Source organism: Canis lupus, chromosome 19 (assembly GCF_003254725.2).
Source record: "Canis lupus dingo isolate Sandy chromosome 19, ASM325472v2, whole genome shotgun sequence".
Classification (NCBI taxonomy): domain Eukaryota; kingdom Metazoa; phylum Chordata; class Mammalia; order Carnivora; family Canidae; genus Canis; species Canis lupus.
Genome location: NC_064261.1, coordinates 44,457,066 through 44,470,022, shown reverse-complemented (window position 1 = coordinate 44,470,022; position 12,957 = coordinate 44,457,066). Strand labels below are relative to the sequence as shown.

General features: G+C 35.0%; 1 protein-coding gene across 1 annotated transcript in view; it reads left to right on the top strand.

Annotated features, from left to right (window-relative positions):
- Window positions 1-12,957, top strand: part of LRP1B (LDL receptor related protein 1B) — a 1,837,374-nt gene that overhangs the window by 857,738 nt on the left and 966,679 nt on the right. Inside the window, exon 6 of the mRNA XM_049097407.1 lies at window positions 10,829-11,086. Within this exon, the coding sequence (XP_048953364.1) occupies window positions 10,829-11,086 (258 nt within the window). The remainder of the gene's footprint in view (window positions 1-10,828; window positions 11,087-12,957) is intronic.

Sequence of the window (12,957 nt, the reverse complement as noted above, 5' to 3'; positions counted from 1 at the left end):
TGAACCTGAGACTCTTTTGTCTTTTGTTTTTTCATCCTTTGACTCAACACTGAACTTCATTCAGTGGAGATAAATGATCTTTGACTCAACACTGAACTTCATTCAGGGGAGATAAATGTTCAGAATTACGGGGAAATTAGAACACAATGTAACTAATTAATAAACATGTATATATATATATATATATATATATACACACATTATATATATATTCATGTATATACGTTTGTTCTAACAAATATTTATTAGGCTTATTTTTTTTGTAAATACCTGAATCCAAAATTCTAATTATGTAAAAAGAAATAGCTGAACTCATATTCTTAGAATTGAATGGAAGAAAAAGAAGTTTAAAGGAAATCTTAAAAATAAGTTTTATTCACTCTGACAACACTCATTTAGCATCAGCCATCTGTCAAAATCATATTGTTAAAGTATATACGTATACATTTAGTATATTCTTGACTATGAGAGGATAAGGATATATTTGCAAGGATGTGGTTATAGTGGCTTGGAATTTAAATAGGCATTTTTATGAATCTAGTTAGATGAGCTTCTTTGTACTTCCAAGTTTCTCTTTTTAATTCACAGTTTCCTAATCAGTCTTCAAAAATTGTAGCACTGATTAATATAACATATATGATAGGAAAAATATTTTCAGATCATACAGAGCATAAATATACATCTTCCTAACTGTTAGGGGGAGAAAATACCTATTTTTAATGCTGTTGACATATGGTGAATGGTGAAGAAGATGAGGACAATTTTCCTCCCCCAGCATGACTCGATTGACAGCCTGTTGGGGAGGTTTACTCAAGCTGAGTCTTCATTCTCTAAGTTAGAATATTCATTGAATGCTTTCTTATGCTTTGAACTCTTCTATATGGAAAGTTAGAATTTATTACTTCTAAGTGTTGATATAGATATTCCTTTGACTAAAGTCATATAATGTACTTTCCAACTATTCCTTTGGGAAGACTGTCCACTGACTCTAAACATGACATTTTTTAAAGAACATCATGTTTATTCTGGTCATATTTTTATCCTCATTACCCAAGCTAATGGTACTCTTTCACTGACATGTAGAAACTCAAGGTAATGATGCACACTGGAAATCAGACATAGTTGAGGTTGAGGCAAATTATCTATGCAGGCTTTCATGAAGTAAAACAAACAAACAAAAAAAAAAGGTTTATATCCTTAGCCTGATTATTTTGTGGATTCTTGGGTTTCTCAGGCTTCTTCCTACCCCCATAAGTAGGCCTTATGTTATTTGTGTATTATCATAGTTAATAATTATCTTAGACTCATAAGTATTATTTCAGTGAAGCACATTATAACTAACAAGTATCTTTCTTCCAGTATGTCATGTGAATTTTGTGTCATTATCAAATCAAACTACATCCAATTATGAAGCATCTGACTTTATTTTTCTGTTTATCAGAAGGTATAAAATCAGTAGTTCTAATGTTTTGTATTAGAAGAGTCAACGGATTCACTCAAAAAGCAACTACAAAAATCAAATAGATTGATCAGTTATGTCAAGTAAGCATTGTCTGTGTTGACCATTAATTCATTTTCATCTCATTTTCTAAGGGGAATCGGTGTTCCTTCATATTCTAGCCTCATTCCAAAGAATGCTTATTACATAAGTACATTTACTGACTTGTAGCCAGTTACAAAATTATTGTCTACATTTGGACTTCTCATAAAGCTTGGAAGCAAAGAAGCTTTCATTAGTGGTTCACTTTTTATGTGAGTCGATTTCACTAAAGATAGTTTCAATTGTCAAATGAAGACGGTAAGCACCAACAGACTGGCAGTTTATCTTTGTTAACCTGATAACACAGCCATCTAAGATCCCTTCATAACCTGAGAAATCTATGATCCAGCATGTTTCAGAAGTGCTAAGATCAACTCGAAAACAACAGAGCTAGGAGTGTTGAAAAGGGACCAGATCTGGACTTCCAAATTAGGGAAAGGCGAAGGCAAGCATTACATAATTCAAGATGGCTTGAAGAAGTTAAGAGAGAAGCCAACTAGCTATCCAAGCTATGATGTGGTCCCTTGACAAGGTTATGTCAAGCAGAGATAATTCACAATTTTACAAATTCTTCTTAGAGAACTCTTTATCGTGGAGATGATCTCAGAGTTTTTGAGACTTCCTTTTGTTGAGCTAATTAATTTTATAATCTCATTGAGAATTTTTGTTGTTTGTTTTGATGTTTTTATTCAGTCAAAAACTTCTAGTGTCTTTCTGAAGGTAGAGAATTTTATGCCTCAATTGGGTTAATTTCTTAGGGGATAAAAATCCAAATAATGTTCTGAGTAAAACACAAGGAACCTGATTTGTAGGGCTTGCAATTCTCACAAAGTAAAGGGGTTAGAGAAGTCTTCACCAGAAAGTTTACATTAAAATAATACCCGAAAGGAGGCAAGTAAGTCAGGCATTCTGATATATGGGGGTGATTACTCTAGGAGCAAGGAAGAGCCCCTGAGATGGAAGCTTATTTGGCTTGTTGTTCAAGAAACAGTAAGAAGGGCAGGGTGTTTGGAGGGAGATGACAAGGGTGAGAGTAGTAAGAAGATAAAGGAAATGAGGTCAAACAGGTAATGAATTTAGATTATAGAGGGCTTTAGCGGCCATTATAAAGGCTTTGATTTTTACTCTGATTGGAATGGGAGCCTTTTGAGGAAATGGGCAAAAGATTGACTTGATTGACACTAACATTTTACAGGTATAACTCTGCCTATTGTGTTGAGATAGAGTAAAGAGGAGGAGGACACTGATGAAAGCAGAGAAACCAGTTAGAAGGCTCTTAGAATGATCTAGTTGACATATGATGGCAGCTTGGAGCCGGTTGGTAGTAATAATCACTGACAAGAAGTGGGATTACTGATATGTTTAGCATCAGAATCAAGAGTACTTACTGATACTTTGTATGTAGCACAGAAAAAAAGAGGAATCAAAGATTTCCAAAATTTTCTTATATCCTAATTAGCAAAAAATCTACTCTGATTATGATTGTATAGCTAACCTCTTTCAATATTAATTTTACATGAAACTTTACTGTTACCTTTAAATCTTAACAGGTATTGAAATTCATCAAAAACTCACTAATACTAACACAAGCAAAGATGAATTATTCTAAAAATGATATTGAGCAAGTTTCTTTTACCTCTACAATCTTACTTTCCTGACTGTAGAGAAGGAACATGGAAAGAAACGGCTCAGTAATCATAATCTAGGCATTAAGGGAATGTGAGTTGGTCAAGGAGTCAGTATGGCTGAAGTTACAGGTGCTGTTTGTATGGGCCCATGGGCTTTGCATGTTCCATTCCAGAAAATCCATTTCTGTTTCATACATCCACCTCAAAAAAGCATGCCCTTGTTCACAAGGGAAGACTATAAAACTATATGGAGAGGTCAGTCCAGAACCATCCTCATTGTTGAAACAAACAAACCTCCCCCCATAAAAACAAACAAAACAAAAAAACAACTCACTGAACCTACTTTATCAACAATGAAACTTACTTTATCAACAGTGAAACTAAACAGCATTTACACAACACATTGCAACTAAGAATACAAATGTTCAGTAGACTATGTTTTCTTTAGAGAAGTGAACTGAAATATATATAGTTAATGAAGCACATATAGGAATTATTTTTTAGGGCTTCTCTGCATAAACTCTATTATTTTTTTTAATTATTTTCTTTGTTTTTAAAATTTAAATTCAATTTGCCAACATACAATATAACACTAGGGCTCATCCCATCACCTGCCCTCCTTAGTGCCTATTACCCAGTTACCTCATCCCCTTGCCTACTTCCCCTTCCATAGCCCTTTGTTTGTTTCCCAGAGTTAGGAGTCTCTCATGGTTTGTCTTCCTCTCTAATTTTTCCCCACTCAGTTTCCCTCCTTTGCCTTTTAATCCCTTTTACTATTTCTTATATTCCATGTATGAGTGAAACCATATGATGATTGTCCTTCGATTGACTTACTTCATTCAGCATAATACCCTCCAGTTCTATCCATATTGAAGCAAATAGTGGGTGTTTGTCCTTTCTGATGGCTGAGTAATATTTCATTGTATACATAGACCATATCTTCTTTATCCATTCATCTGTCGAAGGACATTGTGGCTCCTTCCACAGTTTGGCTGCTGTGGACATTGCTGCTATGAACATTGCGATCAAGTGTCCCAGCATTTCACTATCAGTATCTTTGGGGTAAATACACAGTAGTGCAATTGCTGGTCATAGGGTAGCTCTATTTTTAACTCTTTGAGGAACTTCCACACAGTTTTCCAGAGTGGCTGCACCAGTTTGCAATCCCACCAATAGTGCAAGAGGGTTCCCCTTTCTCCACATCCTCTCCAACATTTGTTGTTTCCTGACTTGTTAATTTTCCCCATTCTCACTGGTGTGAGGTGGTATCTCATTGTGGTTTTGATTTACATTTCCCTGATGGCCAGTGATGTGGAGCATTTTTTCATGCGCTTGTTGGCCATGTTTATGTCTTCTTTGGAGAAATGTCTGTTCATGTCTTCTGCCCATTTTATAGCTCGATTGTTTCTTAGGTGTTGATTTTGATAAGTTCTTTATAGATCTTGGATACTAACCCTTTATCTGATATATCATTTGAAAATATCTTCTCCCATTCTGTAGGTTGCCTTTTGGTTTTGTTGATTGTTTCCATTGCTCTGCAGAATCTTTCTATGAAAAAACCTTGGGACTTAATGAAGTCCCAATAGTTAACTTTTGCTTTTGTTTCCCTTGCCTTCATATATGTGTCTTGCAAGAAGTTGCAGTGGCCAAGTTAAAAAAGGTTGTTGCCTGTGTTCTCCTCTAGTATTTTGATGGATTCTTGTCTCACATTTAGATCTTTCAACCATTTTGAATTTAACTTTGTGTATAGTTAAGAGATTGGTCCAGTTTCATTTATCTGTATGTAGCTGTCCAATTTTCCTAACACCATTTATTGAAGAGACTATCCTTTTTCCAGTGGATATTCTTTCCTGCGTTGTTGAGGATGAGTTGACCATAGAGTTCAGAGTCCATTTCTGGGTTCTCTATCCTGTTCCATTGATCTGTGTGTCTGTTTTTGTACCAGTACTATGTGGTCTTGATGATCACAGCTTTGTAGTACAGCTTGAAATTAGCCATTGTGATGCTACTAGCATTGGTTTTCTTTTTCAATATTCCTCTGGCTATTTGGGGTCTTTTCTGATTCCACACAAATCTTAAGATTATCTGTTCCAACTCTGTGAAGAAAGTCCATGGTATTTTGATAGGGATTGCACTGAATGTGTAAATTGTCCTGGGAAGCATAGACATTTTCACAATATTTATTCTTCCAATCCATGAACATGGAATGTTTTCCCATCTCTTTACATCTTTCTTAATTTCTTTCATTTGTTTTCTGTAGTTTTTAGAATATAGATCTTTTACCTTTTCGGTTAAGTTTATTCTTAGGTATCTTATGGTTTTGGGTGCAACTGTAAATGGGATGGGATTGATTCCTCAATTTCTCTTCCTTCAGTCTCTTTGTTAGTGTACAGAAATGCCACTGATTTTGTATCCTGCCATATTGCTGAATTACTGTATGAGTTCTAGCAATCTTGGAGTGGAGTCTTATGGGTTTTCTACATAAAATATCACATCATCTGCAAAGATGGAGAGTTTGACTTCTTTACCAATTTAAATGCCTTTTATTTCTTTTTATTGCCTGATTCCTGAGGGTAGGACTTCTAGTACTATGTTGAATAGCATTGGTGAGACTGGACATCCCTGTCGTATTACTGATCTTAGGGGAAAAGCTCTCAATTTTTCCCCATTAAGAATGATATTTGCTGTTGGCTTTGCACAAATGGCTTTTATGATTTTGAAGACTGTTCCTTCTATCCCTATACTTTGAAGAGTTTTAATCAGGAATGGGTGCTGTATTTTGTCAAATGCTTTCTCTGCATCTATTGAGAGGATCATATGGTTCTTGTTATTTTCTTGTTGATGTGATCTATCACGTTGGTTGTTTTACCAGTGTTGAACAAACATTGAATCCCAGGGATAAATCCCACTTGGTCAAGGTGAATTATCCTCTTAATGTACTGTTAGATCCTAAAACAGTATCTTGTTGAGAATTTTTGCATCTATGTTCATCAGGGATATTGGTCTATAATTCTCCTTTTTGGTGGGATCTTTGTCTGGTTTTGGGATCAAGGTAATGCTGGCCTCATGGAAGAAGTTTGGAAGTATTCCCTCCCTTTAATCCTTTGAAACAGTTTTAGTAGAATAGGTATTTCTTCTTTAATTGTTTGATAGAATTCCCCTGGGAAGCCATCTGGCCCTGGACTTTTGTGTCTTGGGAGGTTTTTGATGACTGCTTCAGTATCTTCAATGGCTGTTGACCTGTTCAGGTTTTATGTTTTTCCTGTTCCACACTTGGTAATTTGTGAGTTTCCAGAAATGCATCCATTTCTTCTAGATTGCCTACTTTGTTGGCAAATAGTTGGTCATAACACGTCTTTAAAATCTTTTGTATTTCCTTGGCATTGGTTGTGATCTCTCCTCTTTCATTCATGATTTTATTAATTTGAGTCTTTTTTTCTTTTTAATAAGACTGGCAAGGCGTTTATCTATCTTATTAATTCTTTCAAAGGACCAGCTCCTATTTTTGTTGATGTGTTCTGCAGTTCTTCTGGTCTCTATTTCATTGATTTTTGCTCTAATTTTTATTATCTCTCTTCTTCTGCTTGGTGTAGGCTTTATTTGCTGTTCTTTCTCCAATTCCTTTAGGTACAAGGTTAGCTTCTGTATTTGAGTTTTTTTCCAATTTTTTAAGGGAGGATTGAGATCTGTTTCCCTCTTAGGACTGTTTTAGCTGTATCCCAAAGATTTTGAATGGTTACATTCTCATTTTCATTAATTTCCATGACTCCTTAATTCTTCTCTAATTTCCTGGTGACCCATTCATCTTTTGGTAGGATGCTCTTTGACCTCCAGGTTTGAGTTTCTTCCAAATTTCTTCTTATGATTGAGTTCTAGTTTCAAAGCATTGTGGCCTAAATATACAGGGGACAATACCACTCTTTTGGTATCCTAATCATGTAAACTTGAGAAGACTGTGTATTCAGTTGTATTAGAGTGGAATGTTCTGTTATATATCTGTGAAATCTGTTTGATCCAGTGTATCATTCAAAGCCCTTGTTTCTTTAGTGATGCTTTGCTTAGAATATCTGTCTTTTGCTGAGCGTTCTGTGTTGAAGTCACCTACTATTAATGTATTATTAGGTAGATATCTCTTTACTTTGGTTATTAATTGATATATTTGGCTGCTCCCACATTAGGGGCATAAATATTCATAATTATTAGGTCTTCTTTTTGGATAGACCCTTTAGGTATGATATATTGTCCCTCTTTGTCTCTTATTATGGTCTTTGGTATCTAATTTATCTGATATGAGGATTACCACCCCACCTTTCTATTGAGGACTGTTTGAATGGTAAATGGTTCTCCATGCCTTCATTTTCAGTCTGGAGGTATCCTTTGGTCTAAAATGAGTCTCTTGTAGATATCATATATATATAGGTCTTGCTTTTTTATCCAGTCTGACATCCTATGTCTTTTGATGGGATCATTTAGTCCATTTATATCAGAGTAACTATTGAAAGATATGAATTTAGTGTCATCGTGATACCTATACAGTCCATGTTTTTGTGGATTGTTTCTTTGGGCTTCCTCTTTCTTTGCAGGGTCCCCCTTAATAATTCTTGCAGAGCCAGTTTGGTGGTCACATATTCTTTCAGTTTCTGTCTATACTGGAAGCTCTTTATCTCTCCTTCTATTCTGAATAAGAGTCTTGTTGTATAAAATATTCTTGTTTGCATTTTTTTCTCATTTAGTACCCTGAATACATCCTGCCAGCCCTTTCTGGCCTTCCAGGTCTCTGTGGAGAGGTTTGCTACTAATCTGATATTTCTCCCCTTGTAAGTTAAGAATCTCTTGTCTCAAGCTGTTTTAAGAATTATCTCTTTATCTTTGTAATTTGCAAGTTTCACTATTAAATGTTGAGGTGTTGAACGTTTTTTGTTGATATGAGGGAGGGACTCTTTCTCTTTTCCATCTGAATGCCTGTTCCCTTCCCCAGATCCCTTTTCTCAGCTATGATTTGTTCAAATATACTTTGTGGATATATATATATATTCTGGAATCCCAATAAGATGAATATTATTCCCTCTCAAGCTATCATTTATTTCCCTAAGCCTTTCCTTGTGGGTTCTTGTTTTTCTCCTTTTTTTTCCCCTCAGCTTCCTTCCTTTCCATCAACTTGTCTTCCATGTCACTCACTCTCTTTTCGATCTTGTTAATCTTAGCAGTTAGAACATCTAGTTTAGACTGTATCTCAGTTAAAATATTATCTCAGTTAAAGTATTTTTAATTTTGGACTTATTAGAAATTAATTCAGCAGTAAGAGAATCCCTAGAGTCCTTTATGCTTTTTTTTTCCAGAGCCACCCATAATTTTATAATTGTACTTCTGAATTGTATCTTTGATGTTGTGTTTAAATCCACATCCAGCAATTCTGTTGCAGAGAGTATTACTTCTGGATTTTTTTCTTTTGTAAATTATTCCTTCTAGTCATTCTGTCCAGTGCAGAGTGGCTGTATGAGCAAACAGTCAAGAATATCAACCATGACCTACGTAAAATAGACCCTAGGTAATTCTGAAGATTTCAGAGACTAGAAAATAAAAGAAAAAGAAGAACAGAAGAAAATAAAAGGAGCACTAAAGTGAAAAACAAATTTTAAAACAAATTAAAAATAAAACAAAAACAAAAACACAAAAAAATGAGTGGGTGGTGAGAAAGTGCTGGTGGAGACAGAATATAGTGTCCCCAAGGGGACATAGAGAGTTATCTTCTTGGTTATCAGTGTATTTTGTTCTGTATGTTAGCAGATGCTCAGTCCCAAATTTATAAAAACCAGAAAAACTTATATAGAGACCCAACATCGGCCACACACACACACAAAAAAAAAAAAAAAGAAAGAAAGAAGGAAGGAAGGAAAGAAGAAAGAAAGAAGAAAGAAAGAAAGAAAGAAAGAAAGAAAGAAAGAAAGAAAGAAAGAAGAAAGAAAGAAGATAAAAGAGGGAAGCAGAATGGTAAGAAAGAGATTATAGTCTCACAGAATGAACCAACAAGGTGTTCCACCTGGTTCTGGGTGTATTTTGGTCCATGTGTTAGAAGGTACTAAGTTCCACCATTATAAAACACAACAAGACAGAAAATTAAAAAACAAAAAACAAAAACCCATTACTTGTACATCTACCAAAATTAAACTGAATACATTGAAGGGAATCCAAAAATGAAATTTATAACTAAGACATGTAATTGTAGAAATATGAAAGTCAAAAAGGAAAAAGCTTAAAAAAATGAAGAGTTTGTAAATATTATAGTTAAGGCAGGAAAAGATAAAAAATATTGGAAAATTTTAACCTGAAATATAAACAAATTGTAAAAAAAGAAACAAAACAAAAAACCTCTAGTTCTATATACTATTTTCCCTCAGTCCTGGAACTTTCCAGTGCTGCTTGGTTAGTGAACTTGGTCTTCCCTTATTCTTCCAGCAGTTCTCCTGCAGTCTGATTCTTCCGCAGTCTCTTCTGTTGTACTGATTCTCGGGTGTCTGTGCCGGGGCAGACCTGCCCCTTCTCTTATTGGGTGCTGGGTTCATATGAGCTGTTTATTCTTTGCAGCCTTTGTTCTAGAGGTTCTGACTCTTCCAGGCGAAAGGCAAAAAGAAGGAAAAAAAAATTAAAAATGGCGGTGGGCAGATCTTCAGCTCTGGAGCCAGTTGCTTCCCATGAGTACCAAAACACAGTCTTCCAGTCCACAATGGCCTAGATGTTCCTGTGGGCAGACACAGGTGCACTGATCTGCATAAATTGAAGGTCACCCAGTGACAGGAGAATCTCACTGTCCTGTGCTCTCCCAGGTCTGCCTCTCCTGAAGGGCATGGTGGATAGCCAGGCTTGTCTGCTTCAGTGCCTGTGGATCATCATCCCTGTGCAGATGGACCTGTGCTCCTGGGATCTATCTCCCCCAAAGAGAATGGAGGACAGCTACCTCCATCCATTACCAGGTTCTAGGGTCAAGGGAGCTCCAGCACCTGCCAGGATAACCAGCCAGCTTCTCCCGAATGCCCCAGAGGGTTGCAGCATTCCAGCCCTTTACCACAATCTGACTGAGATTTGCAACGAGCCTTTTCCTGGGTGCCCCTATTCTTATTGTGTCTCCAGCAATATTGAGGCTTCACTGCCCCTCCTGGTATTTTGCCCTATTTCCCTGCTGAGCACTTTTCAGTCAGGGAAGACTCAGCTGTGGATTTTTAAAGTTCCTACTTGGCCAGGGCTCAGCTTTTGTGCCCGGGCTTGCCTCAGCTTGGCTTTGCTTCTGGGCCCAGTTTGCTGGGCTTGCCATGGCTCCTCTCCCCACCTCTTTTCTTTGCCTTCCTACCATGTCAGAAGCTATCACTTTTCTCTCTTTAGCATTCCAGCTGTGCTCTCTTTACATCTCAGGTTGAATTTGTAGGTGTTCAGGATGTTTTGAAAGTTCTCTAGGTAAGTTTGTGGAACCAGATGAATTGAGGACCCCTACTATTCTATCATTTTGCCTCCTCTCCTATAGCAATTATTAGTAAACACTTTTGCCAGCAATTTTATTATTTTAGAGATACGTTAAAATATAGGAATAAGTTTTTAGTAAGTAATGCAATAGTGTGAAAAAAAATTGCCTCTTATTGAACTCATGTCTCTTTCTCCTTTATTCCAGAACCTACAGATAGGTTGCCTATGCTTTTAATTGCAAATTCTGAAACAATTGAAGTTTTCTATCTTAATGGAAGTAAAATGGCAACCCTGAGCTCAGTCAATGGAAATGAAATTCATACTCTGGATTTTATTTATAATGAAGACATGATTTGTTGGATTGAATCAAGAGAATCTTCAAATCAGCTCAAATGTATCCAGATAACAAAAACAGGAAGACTAATAGATGAGTGGACAATCAATATTCTTCAATCCTTCCACAGTGAGTATTTCAACTCATATTATATGTCGCCCTTTAAGGATTTCATTTATAGATCAGTTAACAAGATTCTTAGATTTTTCTAACATAGTATTTGGCATGAGAAACCTATATATGCAAATATGAATGTACTTATATAAATGTATCCACTCCCTGTTTTGAATATACAGACACATACACACATGGTTTCACTGTTTATGTAAGTAGTAAGTTATGGAGTTAATTTTAATTCTTCTTTAATGCTTATTACAGTGTCACCTAAATGAGAATTATAATTTGCCACTGAGTGATAGTTCACAATGTGATAGTGAAGGTGGGAGTTTTAAAAAGTAAGAAACAGAGTTGATAATTATAAGCTCATCAACTGTAGTGTTTGTTAAAATGCCTTAAAACTATTAGATTTATGCTAATTGGTAACAACTACCTGTGTTTGTTGACTTTTTTCTTAGCAGATCAGAATTTTAATGTATCTTCCAAAAGAATGATTTGTGATTTTGATTTATTTTGATTTCTTATGCCAGAAATTTGCAAACTAACAACTGTACTTCCTGCATATTACTGTAAATTTAAATCACATCGTTACACAGATACACACATTAGTTCTTTCTTTTAAGGGGGTGCTTGCTCTCTCAATCTCTCTTTCTCTCTCTCTCTCTCTGTCCTGACCTCCACCCCTTTAACATAGGAGTATAAATTTTATTTGTACCTGGAGAATCTGTATGCATGAGAATTTCAAGATGTGTCCATTTATTTTATGATTTACAGAATAAAAATTATTCTTGCCAATGCTGCTAACATAAAAATTGGTACAAAAGTAAAGAAAAATGTGCAGTCAAGTTAAGAAGCAAAAAAAAAGTGCTGTGATAGAATAAATGTATTTTTCAGATGTAGAACGTTTGGCAGTTTGGATTCAATAATTATATTTCATTAATATTTTTGGCATACTATTAAAATGATTGATTATTAATTTTATTAAACATAAAAATAATATCATGTAATATGTAATAAGTATGATTATATTAAATGAATCAGTAGCAAAAATTATAAAAATGGAATATAAAGGTATGATTGTATATAGTTGAATGAACATAAATAAATGTTTAGCAAATTGAATCCAATGATTTAAAAATCCCCTTAGCATAAATAAAACAATTGCAAAAGCTATTTATTGTGACACTGAACCAAAATACCTAGTGAAAGTGGTAGACATTGCTATTGTCAAGGATTCTTTGGAAAATGATAATTCCTAATAAATAGTAAATGATAAGTGGTGCCTGCACAACTAGTGCCACTGTGTGATTTGAGTATTTCATTCATTGGCTGAGCCAGCTGTTGGAAACTGTTCAAACAAAAGGTTCAGTCCCTGCCATATTAATGATTACTTCAACTAATTCAAATGTATTTGTCTGTAGCAAAAGGAATGAATATTAGCAGTCAAATAGCTAAGATATTCACTAAGTTGCCAGGTAAAATTATTTTCCAGGTTTACTTAAGCAACTTTTCTACATTTAGTATGCTCTATTAGTAGAAGTAATTTTTTCTGTAATATGTATTTTGAAAACAACTTTTTTTTTTTTATTTTAGTAAATCTGGGTATGGTCAAGCAATTACACATCAAAATATGTGTAGAATATAATTTGTAGCTTAGATTGCATTTGAGTTAAAAGACATTTCTTGGCAAATCTAGAAAACTAAAGATATTTTTGTTAAGTAATTCACTGAAATCCTAAATAGAACATTCATTTTGAACCATAAATAATAAATGCAATGGAAATCTTTTAATTAGAATAAATATATTTTGACAAAGGCACATTTAAGCTGTGCAATTTCAGTCACTGTAGAAAAGTGATTAAATGTGTGGAAGTAATTTAATG